The 22,270-nt window shown below is 49.5% G+C and overlaps 1 protein-coding gene across 1 annotated transcript in view; it reads left to right on the top strand.

The window, feature by feature from the left end:
• Positions 1–2,289: 2,289 nt before the first annotated feature.
• The window catches only part of RBBP4 (RB binding protein 4, chromatin remodeling factor), a 110,841-nt gene continuing 90,860 nt past the window's right edge, over positions 2,290–22,270 (top strand). Inside the window, exons 1-2 of the mRNA XM_069622461.1 lie at positions 2,290–2,685; positions 15,596–15,743. Coding sequence (XP_069478562.1) covers positions 2,670–2,685; positions 15,596–15,743 — 164 coding nt within the window. The 5' untranslated portion in view covers positions 2,290–2,669. The remainder of the gene's footprint in view (positions 2,686–15,595; positions 15,744–22,270) is intronic.

Below are 22,270 nucleotides of genomic sequence, written 5' to 3'. Positions count from 1 at the left end.
CTCACACTTACCTGTTCTATGGTGCAGGCATTTTCTGCATTTTCAACAATATTCCGCTGTTGCTTTAGTGTTAGGTGCGTCAACACGGAATTACAGCCCTTCATCTGCAGGCGTGTCAATGGTTGGTTCGCAGGTTTCCTGGAGTCCATTGCACGTTCACTGCTACCCCACTGCCCACAAGGAACACAAGAAACACTCCCACAACACCCCACGACGCTCCACGTCGGGGTGAGGGATTTTAAGGATACACTCCGCCTTCAGCTGTAGAAAGTAAAAAAACATTTCTTCAGGATCCAAAGTCTCGGGCAGCACACTGCACAAAAGAAACACTCCCACAACACTCTGCGACGCTCCGTGTCGGGGTGAGGGATTTTAAGGATACACTCCGCCTTCAGCTGTAGAAAGTAAAAAAACATTTCTTCAGGATCCAAAGTCTCGGGCAGCAGGCTGCACACAAGAAACACTCCCACAACACTCTGCGACGCTCCACGTCGGGGTGAGGGATTTTAAGGATACACTCCGCCTTCAGCTGTAGAAAGTAAAAAAACATTTCTTCAGGATCCAAAGTCTCGGGCAGCACACTGCACAAAAGAAACACTCCCACAACACTCTGCGACGCTCCGCGTCGGGGTGAGGGATTTTAAGGATACACTCCGCCTTCAGCTGTAGAAAGTAAAAAAACATTTCTTCAGGATCCAAAGTCTCGGGCAGCACACTGCACAAAAGAAACACTTCCACAACACTCTGCGACGCTCCGCGTCGGGGTGAGGGATTTTAAGGATACACTCCGCCTTCAGCTGTAGAAAGTAAAAAAACATTTCTTCAGGATCCAAAGTCTCGGGCAGCACGCTGCACACAAGAAACACTCCCACAACACTCTGCGACGCTCCACGTCGGGGTGAGGGATTTTAAGGATACACTCCGCCTTCAGCTGTAGAAAGTAAAAAAACATTTCTTCAGGATCCAAAGTCTCGGCCAGCACGCTGCACACAAGAAACACTCCCACAACACTCTGCGACGCTCCGCGTCGGGGTGAGGGATTTTAAGGATACACTCCGCCTTCAGCTGTAGAAAGTAAAAAAACATTTCTTCAGGATCCAAAGTCTCGGGCAGCACGCTGCACAAAAGAAACACTCCCACAACACTCTGCGACGCTCCGCGTCGGGGTGAGGGATTTTAAGGATACACTCCGCCTTCAGCTGTAGAAAGTAAAAAAACATTTCTTCAGGATCCAAAGTTTCGGGCAGCACGCTGCACACAAGAAACACTCCCACAACACTCTGCGACGCTCCACGTCGGGGTGAGGGATTTTAAGGATACACTCCGCCTTCAGCTGTAGAAAGTAAAAAAACATTTCTTCAGGATCCAAAGTCTCGGGCAGCACGCTGCACACAAGAAACACTCCCACAACACTCTGCGACGCTCTGCGTCGGGGTGAGGGATTTTAAGGATACACTCCGCCTTCAGCTGTAGAAAGTAAAAAAACATTTCTTCAGGATCCAAAGTTTCGGGCAGCACGCTGCACACAAGAAACACTCCCACAACACTCTGCGACGCTCCACGTCGGGGTGAGGGATTTTAAGGATACACTCCGCCTTCAGCTGTAGAAAGTAAAAAAACACTGCTTCAGGATCCAAAATCTCGGGCAGTACGCCACACACAAGAAACACTCCCACAACACTCCGCCACAACACCTCCCAAAACAAAATCGTTTGCTTTCACCTGCCCCAAGAGCCTAAAAGGTTGAGAGGTATGCCCCCGCCATGGGGGTCAATTTACATACCAGCCAAGCCTTACCCGTCCATGGACTTTGATGGGCTTCCACGTGGCAAAACAAGATCTTCTGTAACTGTTTTCACCCTCCCTGGCAATTCCCAACATTGTGAGGTATGGCTGGCATCTGGAATTCTCCTTCTTGCCTTCCTAGTGGACGCGTTGAGTTCATTTTGGGAGCCTGGGTTTCATCAGTTAATGCAACCTTGTTTCCTCTCTAGCTTGTCTCCGCTGGCCCTGTTTGACTATTCTCTTGGCAGGATTCCCCTTTGTCCTCCAGTGTAACACATACATGTAAATTAAGTAAAACCAGACCTATTGGCTTTGCCAATGCTTGCTTGGTTCCAATACTTCCAACTAGAGCCCATTCCAGTGAACAAGTGGCCCCAAGATGACGTGTAGTCCGTCTTTCGTGTTTAGTATTGTAGGAAGTGCCTGAGTGACGTCGGGACTTCGCGCGTGCGCATTGCGAAGTCAAACCCCCTCCTCTGACAGACCGCTCTCTGATTGGGCGACATGAAAGTTGGCACCTGCGCATTGGGCCAGTCAAGCCCCCTCCTCTGACAGGCGCTCTCTGATTGGGCGACACGAGGGGTCCCCTTGGCGTAGGTTGGCGCGAAGGGATACGGAGCTGCGCGCGGGAGTGGGCCGTGGACAATAGAGTGCAGGGAGCGCTGAAACGCCGAGGTCCCCGAGGAATCCAGTTCCAGGGTTTCTGAGCGCCCCGCCCGTCCAGAAGCCCCCCCTGATCCGGGCACCGGTAGCGCCAGAGCCCGCACAGCCGCCGCGAACCCGCCCCCAGAGCCAGCAGCGCGCCCTTCCGAGGCCGCCCGCACAGACCCAAGCTGGAGGAGGGAAGTCCCGCCCCCCGGAGACCGAGGCACGGCGGGGGTGGCATGGCGGACAAGGAAGGTGAGCGGGCCGGCCTCGGGGAAGCGGGGGGGGGGTGATGGGGGTGCCCCAGAGGTGATGGGGGTGCCCCAGAAAGAGGGATGTGCATGGGAGTGAGCGACAGGCGAACAGGGAACAGGGGAGGTTACAGAGGGATGCTCAGGGGGAAAGGAAGGGTTTCAGGGCAGAGGGAGGGGCACATAGGGACAAGTGGATGGGGAGAGGCTCAGGGAATGCATTGGGGCAAGTGATAGGCTCAGGGGAAAAGGGGTTCAGGGCAGAGGGAGGGGTGCATTGGGACAAGTGGATGGGGAGAGGCTCAGGGAATGCATTGGGGCAAGTGACAGGCTCAGGGGGAAAGGAAGGGTTTCAGGGCAGAGGGAGGGGCACATAGGGACAAGTGGATGGGGAGAGGCTCAGGGAATGCATTGGGGCAAGTGATAGGCTCAGGGGAAAGGGGTTCAGGGCAGAGGGAGGGGTGCATTGGGACTAGTGGATGGGGAGAGGCTCAGGGAATGCATTGGGGCAAGTGACAGGCTCAGGGAACAGGTGAGGTTGCAGAGGGATGCTCAGGGGAAAGAGGGTTCAGGGCAGAGGGAGGGGTGCATTGGGACAAGTGGATGGGGAGAGAGGCTTAGGGGCAAGTGACAGGCTCAGGAACCAGGTGAGGTTACCGATGGATGCTCAGGGGAAAGAAAGGGGTTCAGGGCAGAGGGAGGGGCACATTGGGACAAGTGGATAGAGAGAGGCTCAGGGAATGCATTGGGGCAAGTGACAGGCTCAGGGAACAGGTGAGGTTGCAGAGGGATGCTCAGGGGAAAGAGGGGTTCAGGGCAGAGGGAGGGGTGCATTGGGACAAGTGGATGGGGAGAGAGGCTTAGGGGCAAGTGACAGGCTCAGGAACCAGGTGTGGTTACAGAGGGATGCTCAGGGGAAAGAAAGGGGTTCAGGGCAGAGGGAGGGGCACATTGGGACAAGTGGATGGAGAGAGGCTCAGGGAATGCATTGGGGCAAGTGACATGCTCAGGGAACAGGTGAGGTTGCAGAGGGATGCTCAGGGGAAAGACGGGTTCAGGGCAGAGGGAGGGGTGCATTGGGACAAGTGGATGGGGAGAGAGGCTTAGGGGCAAGTGACAGGCTCAGGAACCAGGTGTGGTTACAGAGGGATGCTCAGGGGAAAGAAAGGGGTTCAGGGCAGAGGGAGGGGCACATTGGGATAAGTGGATGGAGAGAGGCTCAGGGAATACATTGGGGAAAGTGATAGGCTCAGGGGAAAGAAAGGGGTTCAGGGCAGAGGGAGGAGCACATTGGGATAAGTGGATGGAGAGAGGCACAGGGAATGCATTGGGGCAAGTGATGGGCTCAGGGAACAGGTGAGGTTGCAGCGGGATGCTCAGGGGAAAGGGGTTCAGGGCAGAGGGAGGGGCACATTGGGACAAGTGACTGGGGGGAGGCAGAGGGAATGCATTGGGGCAAGTGATAGGCTCAGAGAACAGGTGAGGTTGCAGAGGGATGCTCAGGGGAAAGAGGGGTTCAGGGCAGAGGGAGCGGCGCATTGGGACAAGTGGATCGAGAGAGGCTCAGTGAATGCATTGGGGCAAGTGACAGGCTCAGGGAACATGTGAGGTTGCAGAGGGATGCTCGGGGGGGAAAGAGGGCCTCAGGGCAGAGGGAGGGGCACATTGGGGCAAGTGGCTGGGGAGAGGCTCAGGGAATGCATTGGGGCAAGTGACAGGCTCAGGGAACAGGTGAGGTTGCAGAGGGATGCTCAGGGGAAAGAGGGGTTCAGGGCAGAGGGAGGGGTGCATTGGGACAAGTGGATGGGGAGAGAGGCTTAGGGGCAAGTGACAGGCTCAGGAACCAGGTGAGGTTACAGAGGGATACTCAGGGGAAAGAAAGGGGTTCAGGGCAGAGGGAGGGGCACATTGGGACAAGTGGATGGAGAGAGGCTCAGGGAATGCATTGGGGCAAGTGACAGGCTCAGGGAACAGGTGAGGTTGCAGAGGGATGCTCAGGGGAAAGACGGGTTCAGGGCAGAGGGAGGGGTGCATTGGGACAAGTGGATGGGGAGAGAGGCTTAGGGGCAAGTGACAGGCTCAGGAACCAGGTGTGGTTACAGAGGGATGCTCAGGGGAAAGAAAGGGGTTCAGGGCAGAGGGAGGGGCACATTGGGACAAGTGGATGGAGAGGCTCAGGGAATGCATTGGGGCAAGTGACAGGCTCAGGGGAAAGGGGTTCAGGGCAGAGGGAGGAGCACATTGGGACAAGTGGATGGAGAGAGGCTCAGGGAATGCATTGGGGCAAGTGACAGGCTCAGGGAACAGGTGAGGTTGCAGAGGGATGCTTGGGAAAGAGGGGTTCAGGGCAGAGGGAGAGGTGCATTGGGACAAGTGGATGGGGAGAGAGGCTTAGGGGCAAGTGACAGGCTCAGGAACCAGGTGAGGTTACAGAGGGATGCTCAGGGGAAAGAAAGGGGTTCAGGGCAGAGGGAGGGGCACATTGGGATAAGTGGATGGAGAGAGGCTCGGGGAATACATTGGGGAAAGTGATAGGCTCAGGGGAAAGAAAGGGGTTCAGGGCAGAGGGAGGAGCACATTGGGATAAGTGGATGGAGAGAGGCACAGGGAATGCATTGGGGCAAGTGATAGGCTCAGGGAACAGGTGAGGTTGCAGAGGGATGCTCGGGGAAAGAGGGGTTCAGGGCAGAGGGAGCGGCGCATTGGGACAAGTGGATGGAGAGAGGCTCAGTGAATGCATTGGGGGCAAGTGACAGGCTCAGGGAACATGTGAGGTTGCAGAGGGATGCTCGGGGGGAAAGGGGGCCTCAGGGCAGAGGGAGGGGCACATTGGGACAAGTGGCTGGGGAGAGGCACAGGGAATGCATTGAGGCAAGTGATAGGCTCAGGGAACAGGTGAGGTTGCAGAGGGATGCTCAGGGGAAATGGGGTTCATGGCTGAGGGAGGGGCACATTGGGGCAGGTGGCTGGGGAGAGGCACAGGGAATGCATTGGGGCAAGTGATAGGCTCAGGGAACAGGTGAGGTTGCAGAGGGAGGGGCACATTGGGACAAGTGACTGGGGAGAGGGAATGCATTGGGGAAGTGACAGGGAACAGGGGAGATTGCTCAGGGTGAGGATGCTCAGGGGGGAAGAGGGGTTCAGGGCAGAGGGAGGGGCACATTGGGACAAGTGGATGGGGAGAGGCTCAGGGAATGCATTGGGGCAAGTGACAGGCTCAGGAAACGGGGGAGGTTGCAGAGGGATGCTCAGGGGAAAGAGGGGTTCAGGGCAGAGGGGGGGGTGCATTGGGGCAAGTGGATGGGGAGAGGCTCAGGGAATGCATTGGGGCAAGTGATAGGCTCAGGGAACAGGGGAGGTTGCAGAGTGATGCTCGGGAAAGCAAGGGGGTCAGGGCAGAGGCACATTGGGACAAGTGGCTGTGTAGAGAGGTGCAAGGAATGCATTAGGGCAAGTGATGGGTTCAGGGAACAGGTGGGGTTGCAGGGTGATGCTCGGGGGAAAGAAAGGTGTCCAGGGCAGTGGATAGGCACATTGGGTCAAGTGGCTAGCGAGTGGGGCAGAGATGCACAGTAAATGTTTTTGGTACGAGTGCTAGATCCATGGAACAGAGGAGGTTGCAGAGTGATGCTCAGGAGAAGAAAGCTGTTCAGGGCAGAGGGAGGGGCATATTGGGACAAGTGGCTGGGGAGGGATTCGCAAGGAATGCATTGGGGCGAGTGACTGGCTCAGGGAATAGTTGAGATTTCAGTGATGCTCGTAAAGAAGGGTTCAGGGCAGAGGGAGACACATTGGGGCAAGTGGCTGTGGAGAGGTGCAGAGATGCTCGGCAGAAAGGTGTTATGGGGCAGAGTAATGGCACAGTGAGAGAGGGGCTTGGAAAAGGGGAGGGGTGCAGAGAGACTGGGGAAAGGGTTTCAGAGGCATAGGGAGAGGCACATTTCTGCTAGTGACTGGGGAGAGGAGCCGGGGCACGGGATCTATTGGAGGGAGCGACGGGCCCAGGGAAGACGTGAGGATGCCTTGGAAAGGGGACAGAGATGCGAAAGGGAAAGGTGGGTTTAGGGACAGGGGGAGTGGCACAGTGTGGCAAATGGCTGGGGAGAAGGGCAGAGCGTTTCAGGAAAGTGGAGGTGGGAAGAGGGGCTCTGGAGACTGAGAAGGACAGAGGTTTGTGAAAGGGGAAACGGATGCAGTGGGAAGAGGGCACAGAGAAGGTAAGGGAGTGAAACGGGGAGGAGAGGGGGTTAGGGGCAGAGACTGGCTTGAGGCACAGTGGGGAGAGGAACAAGTAAAGACGCTTGGGGGAAGACAGTGCTATGGGTGACATGCTCAGGAGAAAAAAGTATAGAAAAGGCTTAGAAGTGACATGGGTCAAAGGCACGCAGAGGCCGGGGACATGGAGTGATATGGGATAGAGTACTGTTTGGGGACAGACGTGGCTATCTTAAGCACTTTTGGGGAACCCCCTTTGCAAGGCCCTCTTCCATCGAACCAAAGGAATTAATATTGCTGCCTCCTCTCGCCACAATCACCACATGGCTTGATAAGTTGCCTTGCAGTAATCAAAATGAGTGTGGGTACTCGTCTTAACCGCTTTGTTCTTTCTGTAATCGGATTAATGAACAAGTCGCCTTTCATGGTCAAAAGTAGCGTCCATGGGCCACCAGCACGCGAGGAGACATACCCTTCCACAGAAGATGGCACAGTAATGGTAGTGATGCCAAGAGTATATTTGTCCAGGATCACTGCATTGTCTGCTGGAAAAGCCAGGATACAAGCATTAATATTTTTTTTCATTGTGATTTGATCAAACATTTGATCTTACAAAAAACAAGATATACAAACAGAATTAAAATACACCTTCTTTACCTAGTTATAAAAACAATACTAAAATAGTTTAAAAAAGGCAAAGGAACAGAGAGGAAGAAGAGAGAGCATTCATTGCACAGTTTTGATTTTGGATTACCTGTCAGACTAACAATTACAAGTATGCTCATCATTTGGAGGTTACTTCCTAGGTTTTACAAATCCACATCTGCACTTATTTCTAGACCTACGCCATACTGCTATGTTAGTTTTTATAGCACCCACTGTCTGATGCAGGCACAGTGCTGATAATAGCACCTGTTGGTGTGCGCTCACCTGGGCTTTTCTGATACTTTATGACATTGAGTGATGGTAGACAAACCTCTGGAAACGTGGGGCTAATCCGCAGACTTTTCTATGTTCACCGCGCGACATAGACTTGTGTACTCTGGGTGGAGACAGCCTACAGGCGCAGCCATCCTGGTCAGATTTATTTGGAATCTGACAGGTGCAGTACACAATGCATCTCGGAATGGGGAGGGCCAAAACTTTTCTCATGCCATGGCCTGCTTAAATAATTGTCAAAGGCTCCATGGATCCACCCTGTCAGTTTGTTTACCCTCTGCAGATGGTGACAGCTATTAACCTACTAATAGAGTAAACTTCAAACAGGCACACATGTGGCCTGGCTTCAGAGGCTAAAACAAAGGAGACAGGAAAACCCCAGTAACCTTTGATATGCACTGTCAACCTGAAGCCATCTCGCGCCTCTGTATCAAGGGCAGTGACCTGTTATGTCTGGCATTATGTATTTACAGTAGCCATCCCCGACTCGGGACCCCATTCAGAAGGTAAGAGTATGTGGTTTGCGGAGCCCTATCGACTGGTCTCGACACAGCTTCAAGGGAGATCTGCTTCTTTTAATCAGGAACCACAGAGAGCTCAATTAACCGGAGAGACCTTTTGATCCACAACAGACAGATGGGTTGGACTACCCCTTTACCTTTTCTGTTGCAAAACACTCTGGTTATTACGTCATGCATACATGAGATTGTTGCTAGGGACATAAGGTAGGATTAGCCTACACCAATCACTGGGGCCATTTGACTTTAAACGATGGTCGAGACCCACTTTTGGCCAGAACTGAAGGCTTTGGAAGGAGTAACAAGAATAACTAATTTGGACCCTAGCTGAAGGTACAGTCTGCTTTACAGCTTCCGCCAGTGAAGGAAGGCCAGGATTCCCAAAGAGGTAAGCAAGATCCCTCCCCTTAACATCTCCCAGGGAACAGAGGGAGATATTGAATCCAGGAGACTCCCCAGCAGCTCCTGAACTGGTACTCAACCATCACACAGTGTGCCCTGCTAGACTCTGCAAGCAAGCTTCCTAGGTGGGAAGTGCCAGAGAGTCTCTGAACCAAATCCAGGACAAGGCTGGTACCTTCCAACACTCGTCCTTTAAGGCAGACGGCCAAAAGCTGAGAACAGCCCAGCAACGAAGCTAGGAGTGCATCAGCCATCGTCTGCCGTAAAGGACATTTTTGAGCCAGTTGATCCTCTTGCGCTACAACCGACGGCACCGCTGACCCTTGTCACACCGCAGTCACTAACGTTGTCCAAGACTCCTCAACAAATGCTTTTGACCCGCCAACCAGCATTGAGACAATGATTCCTGACCCTGAGCGGCCGTGTAGGCCAGCCTGCAGCCGCCCGTTCAGCCTCACTCGCCAAATTGCCCTGAAACACTCTACCCTGTCGAGAACCAAGAACTTCTGGTTCTGTCTCCGAAGGCCCCTTGTGAGATTTTATGGCCCTTGACTCCCTTTGTGCTGAAACCAAGTGTCATTGAAATATTGTGATTGATTACTTTACAGAGTACCCTCCGGTCAGTATCCAGAGTGCATCCCTTTTCCTTCTTGAAACTGTCTTCTGCATTCCTTTACACTTTACAGGGTGAGTTGTATTTTGTAGTGTGCTGGAACTGTCTGAGTAATAACAAGTAGACATTTGTATAAAACCTTGACTGGATTTATCATTGGGTATAATTGTATTTTCGCTGCGTTGCAACTACCCAACGATCCACAAACTTGCGGCGATACGCCAGCCTTTCCGTCCATATTACCAAATGTGGGCAAGGAGGCTTATAATTTGCTTGTTTCCCATCTGTTCGGATCCCTTCTGGTGTAATAGAGGTGTGGGGCTGATTGATGGTTTAGAAACCGATATTCTTCCCTGGAACACTGGTGACCCGGAAGTTGACTAGGAAAGACTGAATCAACCGTGCTGGAATTTGGTATTGTAATCTTGCACCTGAACCCAGATCTCTACAATGTGTGCCTAACACCATGAGCTATCTTCTGAACCATCACTGCACTCCTACCAATATGTATTTAAAATTTGATTATTGCACATGATCTGTATAAATCCCACAGAAAGGTGAAAATGAGTTCACTGTAGAAAATGATATATACCACAATTGAACATTGAAATGTTACTGGATGAATTGATCAGGGCAGAAAGTACTTGTTAATAGACAGACAGGCAATGGGGTTAGAGCCTCTGTGGCACGCCATACAATGTCCTGGCATTAGTTTGGTAAACAATGGGAACTGACTTCTTAAGATCAGGCAGCTTGGTGGGGGCTTGGGGCATGTGCTTTTGCCTGCCCATAAAGACGTATCTGCGGGCAGAGAGAGACAGTGGAAAGAGAACTCCGAAAAGGGCAGAGGATGGTGGGGCACAAAAGCGGGATATCCTGGGAATGAGAGGAGTTCTGAAAATGACACCGAATGAGTATTGGATGCTTTCTCCGACTCCCCCCAACCCCCTTTCCCTCCCAGCTGGAGAGCAGTGCTGTGCTTTATCTTGCACCTGTTGACAAGCTAATATTATTTGTCCCCAAGGTGGGACTTCGGCATAGCCTAGTTTTCATTTGGACTAAACCTATTGCCTGTCTGTTAACAAGTAGTTACTGCCCTGATCAATTCGTGGAACGACGAGCACGTCACACCAACCTAAAACCCAACCCCACAATACTTACTCCATCAGAATTAGAACACTTACAGAGCGCGTTAGAATAGCACAGGGAGCGTGTCGCACAAACCTAAACCCCTGCCAGGCGTAACCCCTTTGCCCATCCTGATGGGATTGGGAATATTAGCGAGCGCCACACTCTGAGTTCTGTATGTTAGTGTGTTATATGCAGTTTAACATGCTAACAAAAACACTCGCCATTTCTGCAGACTTATCTCACTCAAAAATCTCACCCAACCATCTCTCGCACGACAACCCGCACGCACTTCACAACACCGCATGAGGACTGACATCGATCCGATACTCTCATCAAAGCTCTGCACCCGGTGTGTATCGAATTGAAGCTGCCAACAGAACAGCACACCTCTCACTATCCGACTCCCGCTTCACCTTACTAACATCCCACCTTCTCGTTTGCAGATTCGCCAGAGCGCCTGGGGACCAACTCCTTTGGTGACGGTGCGCGGTACAAATACCTTTAACATTTTACTTATTGTCCCTCCACTCAACACTGAAATGGCACTTAAGACTTTTTTGATTCGAATGAAATTGCACCACTCCTCCAGCCATATTCTATGGAAATTTTAGTGAACTTGCTTCCTCTGAGACAGCTATTGTGTCATCGGTACGAATATATAATACACAATGGAAGAGGTTAAAAGAAAGTTCTGGGTAATTGATTGGTCTAAGATTTTAGCAGATTTGGAAAAACATAGAATGTGGAGGCCTTCCCAGTTCATTTGGAACTGCAACAGTATATAAAACCGTTCCCAAACCTAATGAAGAGACGAGAGTACATGCTCTTGCGGTTTAGTTGATTGGAAACGGAGTTGTCTGGCGCAAGAGCTTGTTCTCTGTGCGTCTATAATGTTTCGACTCTGTACGAAGATGAATCCTGTTGAAACATCTGTGGATTTCTTGTGATCACACTCATTTATTAATGATATCTGGCTGTGTTTGTCCATATAATAGTGTTTGCATTCTGATTTCTTTGGCAAAGTACTTCAGCTGGCAAGCGATGTCCTTAATATCCATAGAATTCGGGCACAGACATTTTTTGTTTAATGTATATTGTGTATTGATGGTGCTTGATCTGCTGCCAAGATGCAGACCCTGTAGAATTACACTGTAGAATTATGCAGTTTTTTTGTTTTCGGATTGTATTTTATTCAGTATTATCTTAATATGAATATTTCTCCTTTATCACATTAAAATGAAAAACGTGTGCTGTTGCCAACCCTGTCGGCCAGGTTTTGGGCTTAGCTAAGAACACTCTTTATATGTTGGAACATGTAGATTCATACTTGTAATCATGAAAAGTGAAATACACGTTCCAGAATGCAAGTCACTGCTGGCTAAAAAAAACAGGACTGACATGATGTGGCATGGGGGGTGGCGGGGTATTTGGTGTTTTGCTTGTCCCTCCGTGTGCTCTGTTAAGTAACCTCTTTCCTTCCATCATGCCAGTATATTACTATATTCAACGTTAAATCTGCTTCATATCGGGATGGGGGGGGTGAGGGAGGGAGGGTTGTTTATTTATTTTGACATTTATAGCAGCATACTAAATCCTAGTCATCAAGGCGCTAGGGCATGGTTTAGACAGCAAGATTAGGATTATAAGTACATCTTGATGTACAATGGGCAGTTTAGTGGGGTAATACCAGTTCCGGGTTTGAATGCAGAGGGTACATCGATCCTTACAGGGATTCTTGTGAGAAAAGCAGTGTTTTGAGCTGTTTGCGGAAAGCCAAATAGGAGTGCTCCAGTCTCAAGGATGGTGGTAAGGCCTTCCAGCTTTCGGCAGCGATTACCGAGACACTGGTGCCACCTGCCCATGTCAGCTGGAATGTTGAGACGGTTAGTGAATGAGTGAGTAAGTCGCGAGTCAGTTTTGGAGAATTTGGACGACAGGTATTCTGGAGCAGTGTTTGAGATACATTTGTGGGTCAAGGCCCGTGTTTTGAAGCAGATGCGCTCTCGGACTGGCAGCCAGTGGGCATTTCCATTTCGCCTGGCTTGTGAAATGGGATTTAATTTTTTTTAAACGAAAATTTTTTAATTTATTTTTTTTGCAATGTTTAAAGCTGCCCTTGGAGCATTGGTTTGAATAATTAGCAACTTGTTGACGTTGCCGGTTGATGTGCCTGCAAAAAAGGCTGTTGCAATAGTCTAGCCTAGAGCCTACCAGTGCTCTAGCGACGATGAAGCAACTTTCTGTGGAGAGGAATGATCTGCAGGCATAGTACGTTTTGTGGTGTAGGCTACCGAGAAAGCGATGCCCTTGACTTGTCTGGATTGTGACAGGGTGGGGTATAGATACCCGAGGGTTTTGACGTTGCTGGAGACCAGGATGGGGTTGCCTTCAATGTTGAATGATTTGTATGCCGGATCTAGTTTGAGGGATGATGAGCTGACAAGGAGCAACTCGGTTTTGTTCTCATTGTGATGGCATATGTGTTGCCATCCATGCTTGGATGGTTTGGTACACCAATCTCAATTATTCTGAGTCAGTAGGGTAGTCACCAGTGATGGGTAAGAGCAGCTGCATATTATCAGCTTAGCTTGTGTCAGAGATGCCCAGTGCGTCAATCAAAGAGTGGTTTGGTGAATATATTGTACAAGGTGGGTGATGCACATGATTTTTGAGGGACACCGCACGTGACTGGAATGTGTGGGGCGGAGGCAGAAGTGGCGAAGACTTGATAGGAAAGAGGTGATCCAGGTGGTGGCCTCTGGGGAGAAATGGGCTGAGGAGTGGAGATGCTTGGTGATCCACCAAATCAAAGATGGCCGGGCGATCCAACAAAAGGAGGGCTAGCTTTTATGAAGGGCGAGTACCTTGGTAGTTTGAAACTTTTATTCAACGTTTATTTTGTTTGCAGTAAATGCCAAATAAAAGTTTAACTGTGAGTGGTTGGCCTCTGGGTGGCAGCAATGTGAAAAACAAAGTGGGGTTGTGGTGAAATGTACCATTTTCAGAAAGGTGATATACATTTTTTTTTGTGATCCGTTGCCAAGGCTCAGGTGTATTTCTTAGGTCGAGTAGATAAACTAAGTTACTCGACCCGCATGTTTAGCACACTTTTAAAGATTTTGCCAGGCCTTACTCATCTTATTAATGTCATACTTCAGCGGTAGACAAAAATGCTATATTTTATGTTTTGGGTACAAATAACGTCTGACATTAAAAATATGAGTACAACATTGCTAATCGAATGGGTTGGTTTGCTAATTAAGAAAATGTTAATTAGCATACTCTGCTAATCAATTTTTGAAAGCGAATGTATGCCTTTCCTGAGTCTTGGTGGCCTGTCAAGATTTAGGGTGGTGGTGGTGGTAGCATGGTGATAGCAGTGCGCTTAGTTCTCGCCAGATGACAGATGGGGAAATGTGCTGGCATTTTTATTTTGTTGCTGCATTGTGCCCTTATCCCATTGTATATTGTTTTTACTCCACGGCTTGCCCCCCACTTGAATGTTTGCCATCCTGAGGCACGGAAACTGCTCTTCAGAACACCCGTGAAGAACTGCTAGAGGCCCTTGATTCCAACCCTGCTGCCCTCTTCCTCCTTGATCTCTTTGCATTTGACACAGTGAACCACTCCATCCTCATAAAAGGCTCCATGATACCCTTGGTATCTCAGAGCGGGCACTGGACTGGCTCACCTCCTTCCTGACTGACTACTCTTCCAAAGTCATACTGGGCACCTTCTCCACCCTTACTTCCTCCTCCACCTGTGGCGTCCCCCAGGGCTCCATTCTTTTGCCTTGGCTCTTTAACATCTATATTACTCTACTGGGACACCTTATTTCCCCCAACCTCCATTGCTATGCTGATGACGCACAACTCTTCACGCTTCCTACAGGCGTCCTTGCACCTCCATCCTTGACTGTCTCTCAGATATCCAGGCCTGGTGTAAGTCAAAGCCAGCAAAACTGAGATCCTCCCTATTGGGACCCTGGCACCCAAATACTTCCCTTCATTCTGGCCTTCTTCCATGGGCTCTCCCCTGGCTCCCTCTTCGGAAGCCAGAAACCTTGACTCCTCTCTCTCTCCTACTTCCCTCATACTCGGGACATTGCCAAGAAGTCCCACTTTCAGCTTTTCCTTCTGAAATCAATTCTACCTTTCCTCCCCTTCCCCCAGAAACTCACGTTTCTGGGGCTCTGGTTCTTTCTAGGCTTGACTATTGCAATAGCCTCCTCCTTAATCTACCCTTGTCCACTCTGGGACCCCCCCCACCCCTACGGCTAAGCGCGAATAGGGCAGCAAGAGTTATCCTTGGTCTCAAACCCAGGGACTGCATCTCTCTTGCCCTACAAAGTCTTCACTGGCTCCGATCGCAGCACAGATTAAATTCAAATCTCTGCATCATCCACAAGGCTGTCTGAGCCTGCGGACCACTCTTTCGGACTAAATACTCCCTCTCCCCCACGCCCCCCGACACCTGCGTTCCTCTGGCACCAACTCCTTGCGTGTGAATCTGTTTGTAAAACAGCGAGCTGGTGGTCGATCGCTTTCCTCAGTGGGCTCCCTTCTTTGGAACAGAATCCCCTCTTCGTTTCAAGCAGGACCTCCTTAAGTTTCAGGAAAAACCTGAAGACCTTCTGCTTTACCTCTTCCTTCCTTCCTTCCCTCCCTCTCTCCTGCTAATCGCACAGTAGTTTGACTGGTGTGCAGGGCCCTTATGCATCCTCAGGCCCTGACCTCCCACATCTCATCATCCCAGCTGCTGTCTATCCTCTTCACTTGCCTCTGCTCACTCTCCACCACTGGAGGTTGCACTTACCTTTCTTCATAGCACTTAACCTGCTGCTCTCGATTACATTGTTGTAATTACACTATCATCCCTGCCCCCTCCCTGTTGCCCTGTGGGTGCTTTAAAACAGTATTTGCTTCTTGTATAAGCGCCTAACAAGTGAACAATAAATAGATAAAAGCTTTTTTCTTTTTTGTTTGTTGTTGATCTACCTGGCTTGTAAGCATGTGTCGAGTACTGTTCTTTCTGCTATGTAGCTGTCCTGCTGTACAACGCCCTTTTCTCAATGATTGCATTTCTGTGTTCTCTAGCGGCCTTTGACGATGCGGTGGAGGAGAGAGTGATCAACGAGGAATATAAAATATGGAAGAAAAACACCCCATTTTTATATGACCTGGTGATGACCCATGCCCTTGAGTGGCCCAGTCTGACTGCACAGTGGCTGCCCGACGTGACCAGGCAAGTTCTTCCAGTCATGGTGGTCCTCCCTGTTGTAGCCTATTGTTAATTTGCACCTCACCTCTTCTGGTTGTTTACATGTTGCTCAAAGCTGTGCTTATGTCTTGTTTTTTTGTGTTTGTTTTTTTTTTTTTTTTGAGCTGTGAGAAGAGATTTGCTCTTGGCTGTAGTGGTTGCTACAATTGCTGGTCATTTTGTACTGGATAGGAAATCTTGACCTGGTCGCTCTTCACCGTTAGTTAAAATAACCCATGCCTTTTATTCTGATAAATTAATCCAGTGTTAACTCCCAAGGCCTCATGTCCGTTCACTATGATTTACTGTAGCTTTTAATATACTGCTGCCGCATTGGATGTTTTATTCATTCTGTAGGACGCCACGGTTAGTCCTCTGCTTCTTGAGTGGTCGTTCCCTGCCTCACTCGCATTTGGGTACAGCATCATATGTGCCGGTTCATTCGCCCGCACGGATTGGAGAGGTGAGGTTGTCCTTCTTGCCATTTCTGCTCACATGTACATTATATTGACAGAAATTGAGTGGTACCGCTCAATAGAGGTGTTGTAACAAACAGGCACTAATTACAGGCACGCAACGAGAATTGAGGGTTGGGTCAAGGGACCCTTGTTACTCTGATGTCGCAGAGTCCTGGTTGACAGTTCAGGTATCGCCTGAGGGGGTCCCAGATGTGTTTAGGTCGACTAGTAGGTGTAATACCTCTTGCATAGCAATCTTCACATTCATATGTTTCAATCAGGTCTCGGAACCATGTATGAATTCTGGGGGCAGTTTTCGCTATTCAGTGTCGAAGAATATTGCGTTTGGCCATCTCTGGCGCAACTGAAAATAGCCGTCGGATCTTTGTGGGGACTTTCCCAATATCCCTCAGGAGGTATTTCCAGGGTGTAGCTGGCATTTGTATCTCGAGGATATCGCTGAGTTTGGAGGTAACTTCTTCACAGATATGCCTTGTGGGAGGGAGTTCCCAATACACATGGAAGGAGTTGGCCCCAGGGAGCCTGCATTTGGGGCACAAGGATTGGGATGGTTTGGACGGTCAAATTTGGCGAATAATATTTCTTTTCCTGGGGTGATATGCAAGTGGCTTAGTATTTTGTTTTGGATCAGCCTCAGGTTAGCGTTTAGTGATATGGATTTGGTATATGACAGTATCTGGCCCATTGTGTGTCCTCGATTACCATTTCAAGGTCTCCTTCCCATTTGGATTTCATAATGTTCTGGGAGAGGGGAGGGCTTGGACCGTGCTGTATATCTTGGAGATGGTGCATTTAAACCCATCTTGATCCATTTTATCTAGCATGAATGGGTGGGACGGTGGCTCTGTGGCGCATGATGGCCATTTGTGTTTTAGTGCTGACTTTAGGCAATGGTATTGTATGGTTACTGTTGGCCCCTGCCCGGATCTACTTGGGGCTTCGTCCAGTTTTAAGATTCCCCATTTGGGAACAGGTCCCCAAGTTTAGTGACTTTCCTGGGATCCCATTTCTTTTGCATCGTGGTATCAAGTGAGGGGGTGATGTCTGGGTTAGGAGTATGGGCCCAGTATGGGTGTGTGCAGCCTACTCTGTGGAACAGTGCCGCCCAAGCCTGTGTTATGTGGGTCACTGGGTCCATGCCGACCAGGTTTCTGTGTTTCTCAGGGAATATACTGGATCGTATGTCGACGGGGGCGACGGCTTGTTTCTCCACTTGTATGTGGGCGTATGCCTCAGTGTCTTGTAACCAATACTTGCCGTAGTGAGCTTGCGCAGCATAATACAGGGTAAAGTCCGGTGTCGACATGCCTCCTATATCAAACTTCTCACTTAATTTGGCCCAGCTCTGTCTGACCGTTCCACCGCCCCACACAAAGCCTGAGGCCAATCGTTGCAATTTCTCGAAAAACGCTTTGCTCGGCCAGATGGGGATGTTACAAAATAGAGTAACTTGGGGACAACCACCATTTTCAGGGGGGCAATGCGGCCATATATTGAAATGGGGAGTTTACTCCATATTGTTAGTTTGGTTTCTAGCTGCGCAATGTAGGGACCATAGTTGGCATTATAGAGTGTCGGTAGCTATAATTATTCTGAGATAGGGAGCAGAGTCTGGTGACCAGCAGAATTGTGCCATGGCATCTGACCTTGTAGTGCTCTGTGCCACAGGGATTATCTCAGATTTAGCATGATTCATTTTATACCCCAAAAATTTGGCAAACTGTAATGTCCTGTATAACCGGTAATAAGTTGGTGTCTGGGTTCAGTAGATATAGTAAGGTGTCATCTGCGCAGAGCGAGGCAAGCTGGCGAGGGACCACGTGTCGGAATGCCGTGGCATTAGTGCTTGTGGCCTAGTGTCAAAACTTGCAACCTTAGTTCCCCTCCTTTCCAACTCCTCCTCACCTGAATCACCAGCGGAGTCTTCTTGGGGTTCCGTTTTCTTTTTCCTTCGTGTCTTTCTGGTATCTTTACTCTTCTTTTGATGCAAATATGGGCGTGATTTCCCAGAGGCCACCATGACCGGATAGGAACCGAATCCCAGAAGCCAACCCGCTATTCCAGGGAAAAAGCCATAAGCTGAAAAAACCCTGTGTGAATGGTCTTCAGGTTGTGTAGAAGCAAGTCCAGCCTTCTCTTCTGTGTAGTATGCACTCTGGTATCGAATGTTCATACAGTAGTTCTCTCCAAAAGCAAGGGTAAGATAATAAGGACCACAAGAGTACATGGAGAGAACTGAGATCTTTTTCCAAAAGGCAGTTCCAAGTAGCAGGTGGTGCCGAAGGAAATGAAGGTGCACTACTGTAGATAAGGCACTCCAGGAGCACAGGATAATGGCCGGATGGTCGAAGAATGGCAAAGACGGCGAACCGACAACCCAGTAAGTAACAGCCTAGAAAGGATAGACTGCCACTCGAGAGAAGAAAATCCAGACGGAAGAAAACGGTGCAATTAAAATAAATAGGAACAATAAGCAATGAAATGAAACTGGAAGGCAAGGTGAAAGCAAACAAGAGACGTAGCAGGGAAGGATTGATACAGAGACTGAGGAGTTAAAGAGCAAACCACAAAGTGCGATTAACAAGGATCCAACCGTTATAAGGAAAGCTACCCGAAAAAAGGTACGAAAAACGCGGTGTAAGATAGTCGAAGAAAAGAGATGAATAATCAATTGGAAGCAATAATGGGTAGCGAGAGTTCAGAAACACAGCGCTGGGAAGATACAAAAGTACTTTGATACAACGCATCGGAGCACTGGTGCGTTGTGCGTAAATACGTGCTGACGGCCATCTTGGATGAGGCATAGACCGCCACACGAAACTTCCAGCGTCCATCCATCAGTTCCAAACCTTCCAAGGTCGATGCATTACACCTAGGTGTACCGCCATTCCCTCTATTGTGAGAGCAAGAATTAGAGGAGAGAACGGGCATCCCTGACGTGTGCTTCTCTGTAGGGTCAAGGCTGGGGGGACATGTGTGTTTTGTCTGAATTTTAGCTCTGGGATTTTTATATAATAGCTGGGTAAAGCTTTGGAAATGTGGGCCGAACTCCATACGGTTCAGTATAGCGTACATGTAGCACCAGGACACTATGCTTTTTCTGCGGCGAGTGTTACCGCTACCGCTACTGCTTCAGCGTCGGGGCCCAACTGCGCTATGATCGCAAAGAGTCTCCACATGTTTAGGGATGTGGATCTAGTATGTATGAACCCTGATTGATCAGGGTGTATCAGCTTGTTCATATGGGGGAGTAGTCTATTTGCTATGACCTTAGTGTATATTTTGGTGTTGGTATTAGTGATGGGGGGTGGCTTAGGGTCTTGTGCGGGCTTGTGTGGTTTAAATAGGACAGTTATGGTGGCTTCCCTCAAGGATTCTGGGAGCGTGCTGGACGCTAGGGCTTCTTACCATAGTGCTAGTATTCTGGGAGATAGCTCGTCTGCGTAACATTTGTAAAAGTCAGCTGGGAGGCCGTCCGGACCCAGGGCTTTACCAGCCGTCGGATCTTTAATTGCCTGAACGATTTCCTCAAGAGTAAAGGGGTTCTCAAGTAATTCCCTGTCGCTCTGTTTTAGTCTGGGCAGTGGAATGGAGGACATATATTGATCTAGAGAGAGGGTGGGGTGCAGTGTACCAGTTTGGTGAACCGTAACAATAGAAAAAACGGCCGACGTGCGTTTCAACCAAAGTCTTTCTCAAGGCATTGAAGTTGGGATGGGGGCTCCCATTGAAATGTGTGCCTGGAAACCACCCGGACGCTGACGGACCACCGGCCCAGAAATCTGCTATCCAGCATCTAATCAACGCCCTACTCGGGGTTCTTCTACATATATTCCAATGGGAGCCCCCGCCCCAACTTCAATGCCTTGAGAAAGACTTTGCGTCGGCTGTTTTTTCTATCGTTACGGTTCACCAACCTGGTACACTGTACCCAAGGTGTTATGCTGCACTTGAAATAATAAATATGCCTGCACACACAAAACATCTTCGAACTGATTTGTGTAGTAACTAAGGGGCACCAACCCCCTTGCCAGCGCCACCAACCAACTAGGTTTTGTCAACCCACCCTCTCTTCAAACTTCCTGGGAACCATGGAGCCTGGTTCCCCGCCAAAACCATATACCGGCTGCTGGCTTAACCTTGAATAAAGACAAGTTGCATAGGGGACCTGGCTGTCCCGAAACCAAGCTCCTCACCCCTTGCAAACATATATTGATCTAGTTCTTGCGTCGTTACTTCGGTGTTCTTGTACTGCTCAGAGAAAAAGTCCAGAAAGATTTTGTTGATCTTGTCCGCATTTGTGTGAACTGTCCTGTCTGTCTGTCCCATTGATGGACGTGATCGGTTTCAACCCCGTCTCTGCTTTTATCAGGTTCGCCAGCATCTTCCTGGCCTTGTTACCCTCCGCATATCGTCTGCCTCTGGTTGACTGCATGGTATATTTTATTTCCTGGTCCGCCAAGGCTATGAATCTTTCCAGCTGTTCCTGCAGTGGGTTAAGGGACTCAATGCCAGGTGCTTGTGCAATTTCCAGTGCCCGGAGATAGATTTCCGACTGATTAGGTCGTTTCTGATAGATTTTAATGTGCCCAATGATTTGGAAAGGAGGTGGCTTCTAGTCCAGACTTTTTTTTTTTTAGTTTATTTTTGAATTTTGAATACAAACGCACCAAAATGGTGCTTTGTCGAAACCATTGGAAAGGGAAAAAGGGAAGGAGGGAAAAGAGAGGGGCATGAGAGGAAATGAAGGGAAGATGGAAGGAAGAAAAACAACACAACGTTACCCAATCCCGAGTTCCCCTCCGAGGCTGCCTCCGCTCCCACCCCCGCAAGATGAAAAAAGCCTGATACCGTCCTTCATCAGAGTCTGCTAGATTAAAAATTCAGTGGAGTGTTGAGGATCTTAGGTCCATAATCTGCTTTCAGGTACCAGAAGATGCAGTACTATTTAGCAGATATGCAATATATGGTCCCCAGATGTCAGGGGGGGGGGGGCGTGCATGCAATGTTAGGGTTCTTATAAATTTGCTTTCCACGTCCTGGCAGTATGTTATGTCTTTTTTCCACTCTTCAATTTTGGGTAGTGGGCCTCGGCTCAATGTCATGGCGATCCTCCTTCGGGCCAGCACCAGAAGAAGGGATGCTAATTTACGTGATGCGGGTTGAAGGTATTTAGTGAGACCCAGAAGGGGCGCCTGTGGTAGTGGGGTCACCTGTTTGCCTATGATATTGGCAGTTGTTTGTAGAACCAAGTTCCAGAAATGCCTTATTCCAAGGCAGTCCCAAGCTAGGTGGAGGAAGTCCGCACGGGCCGCCGCACATCTATCGCATTGGGGCAACGTTTCTGGGTGAAGCTTGTGTTTCTTAACTGGGGTATAATATGTTTGGTGTGCAAAATTGAAGTGTATTGGCTTATAGTGAGTGTTTAGTGCAACCTTTTGAGTTTGACATAGGATATAGGACCAATCCTCCGTGGGTATTGTCTCCTGAATGGCAGTTTCCCATTTTAGCTGTGTTTTAGGGTTGGGTTTACCAAAATCGACCACCAGGGATTTATATAGCAACGAGACTAACCTCCCCTCCCCCTGAATCGTGTTATGCAGTAACTCCCACGTGGGGGGTTGTTTGGGAAATGAGGGAAATTTGTGTAAGGTGTGATGTAGTCTAAAGTAAAGGAATACATCCAGGGAAGTGTTTCCGCCCCTATCTTTGGCCATTTGTGGGGTTAGAAAGGTGCCCTCTGGGTACAGGTCTCCGAAGGAGTGGACATTAACATTGTCAGCCCATATTAGGAATACTTTTTCATTCGTGAGGGGGATGCCGTGAATAAATCTGATGGGCAATAGAGGGGCGAATCTTACGTCCACACCATATTTGGCCGCCATCTTTTTCCAGATTGCGTATGTAGACAAGACTGAGTGTGCTGTACGGAACTGGGATCTGACTTATGATGACAGCACTTAGCAAGTCGGGTGAGGCCAGGGCTCATTCCACCTGCACGTGTGGGCGAACAAAGCCGGTTTACTGGCCCAT

The sequence above is a fragment of the Ambystoma mexicanum genome, chromosome 11 (assembly GCF_040938575.1).
Source record: "Ambystoma mexicanum isolate Mex_15411 chromosome 11, UKY_AmexF1_1, whole genome shotgun sequence".
Taxonomy (NCBI): domain Eukaryota; kingdom Metazoa; phylum Chordata; class Amphibia; order Caudata; family Ambystomatidae; genus Ambystoma; species Ambystoma mexicanum.
Note: the sequence above shows the minus strand (reverse complement) of the source record. Positions and strands in the feature narration are given on the sequence as shown.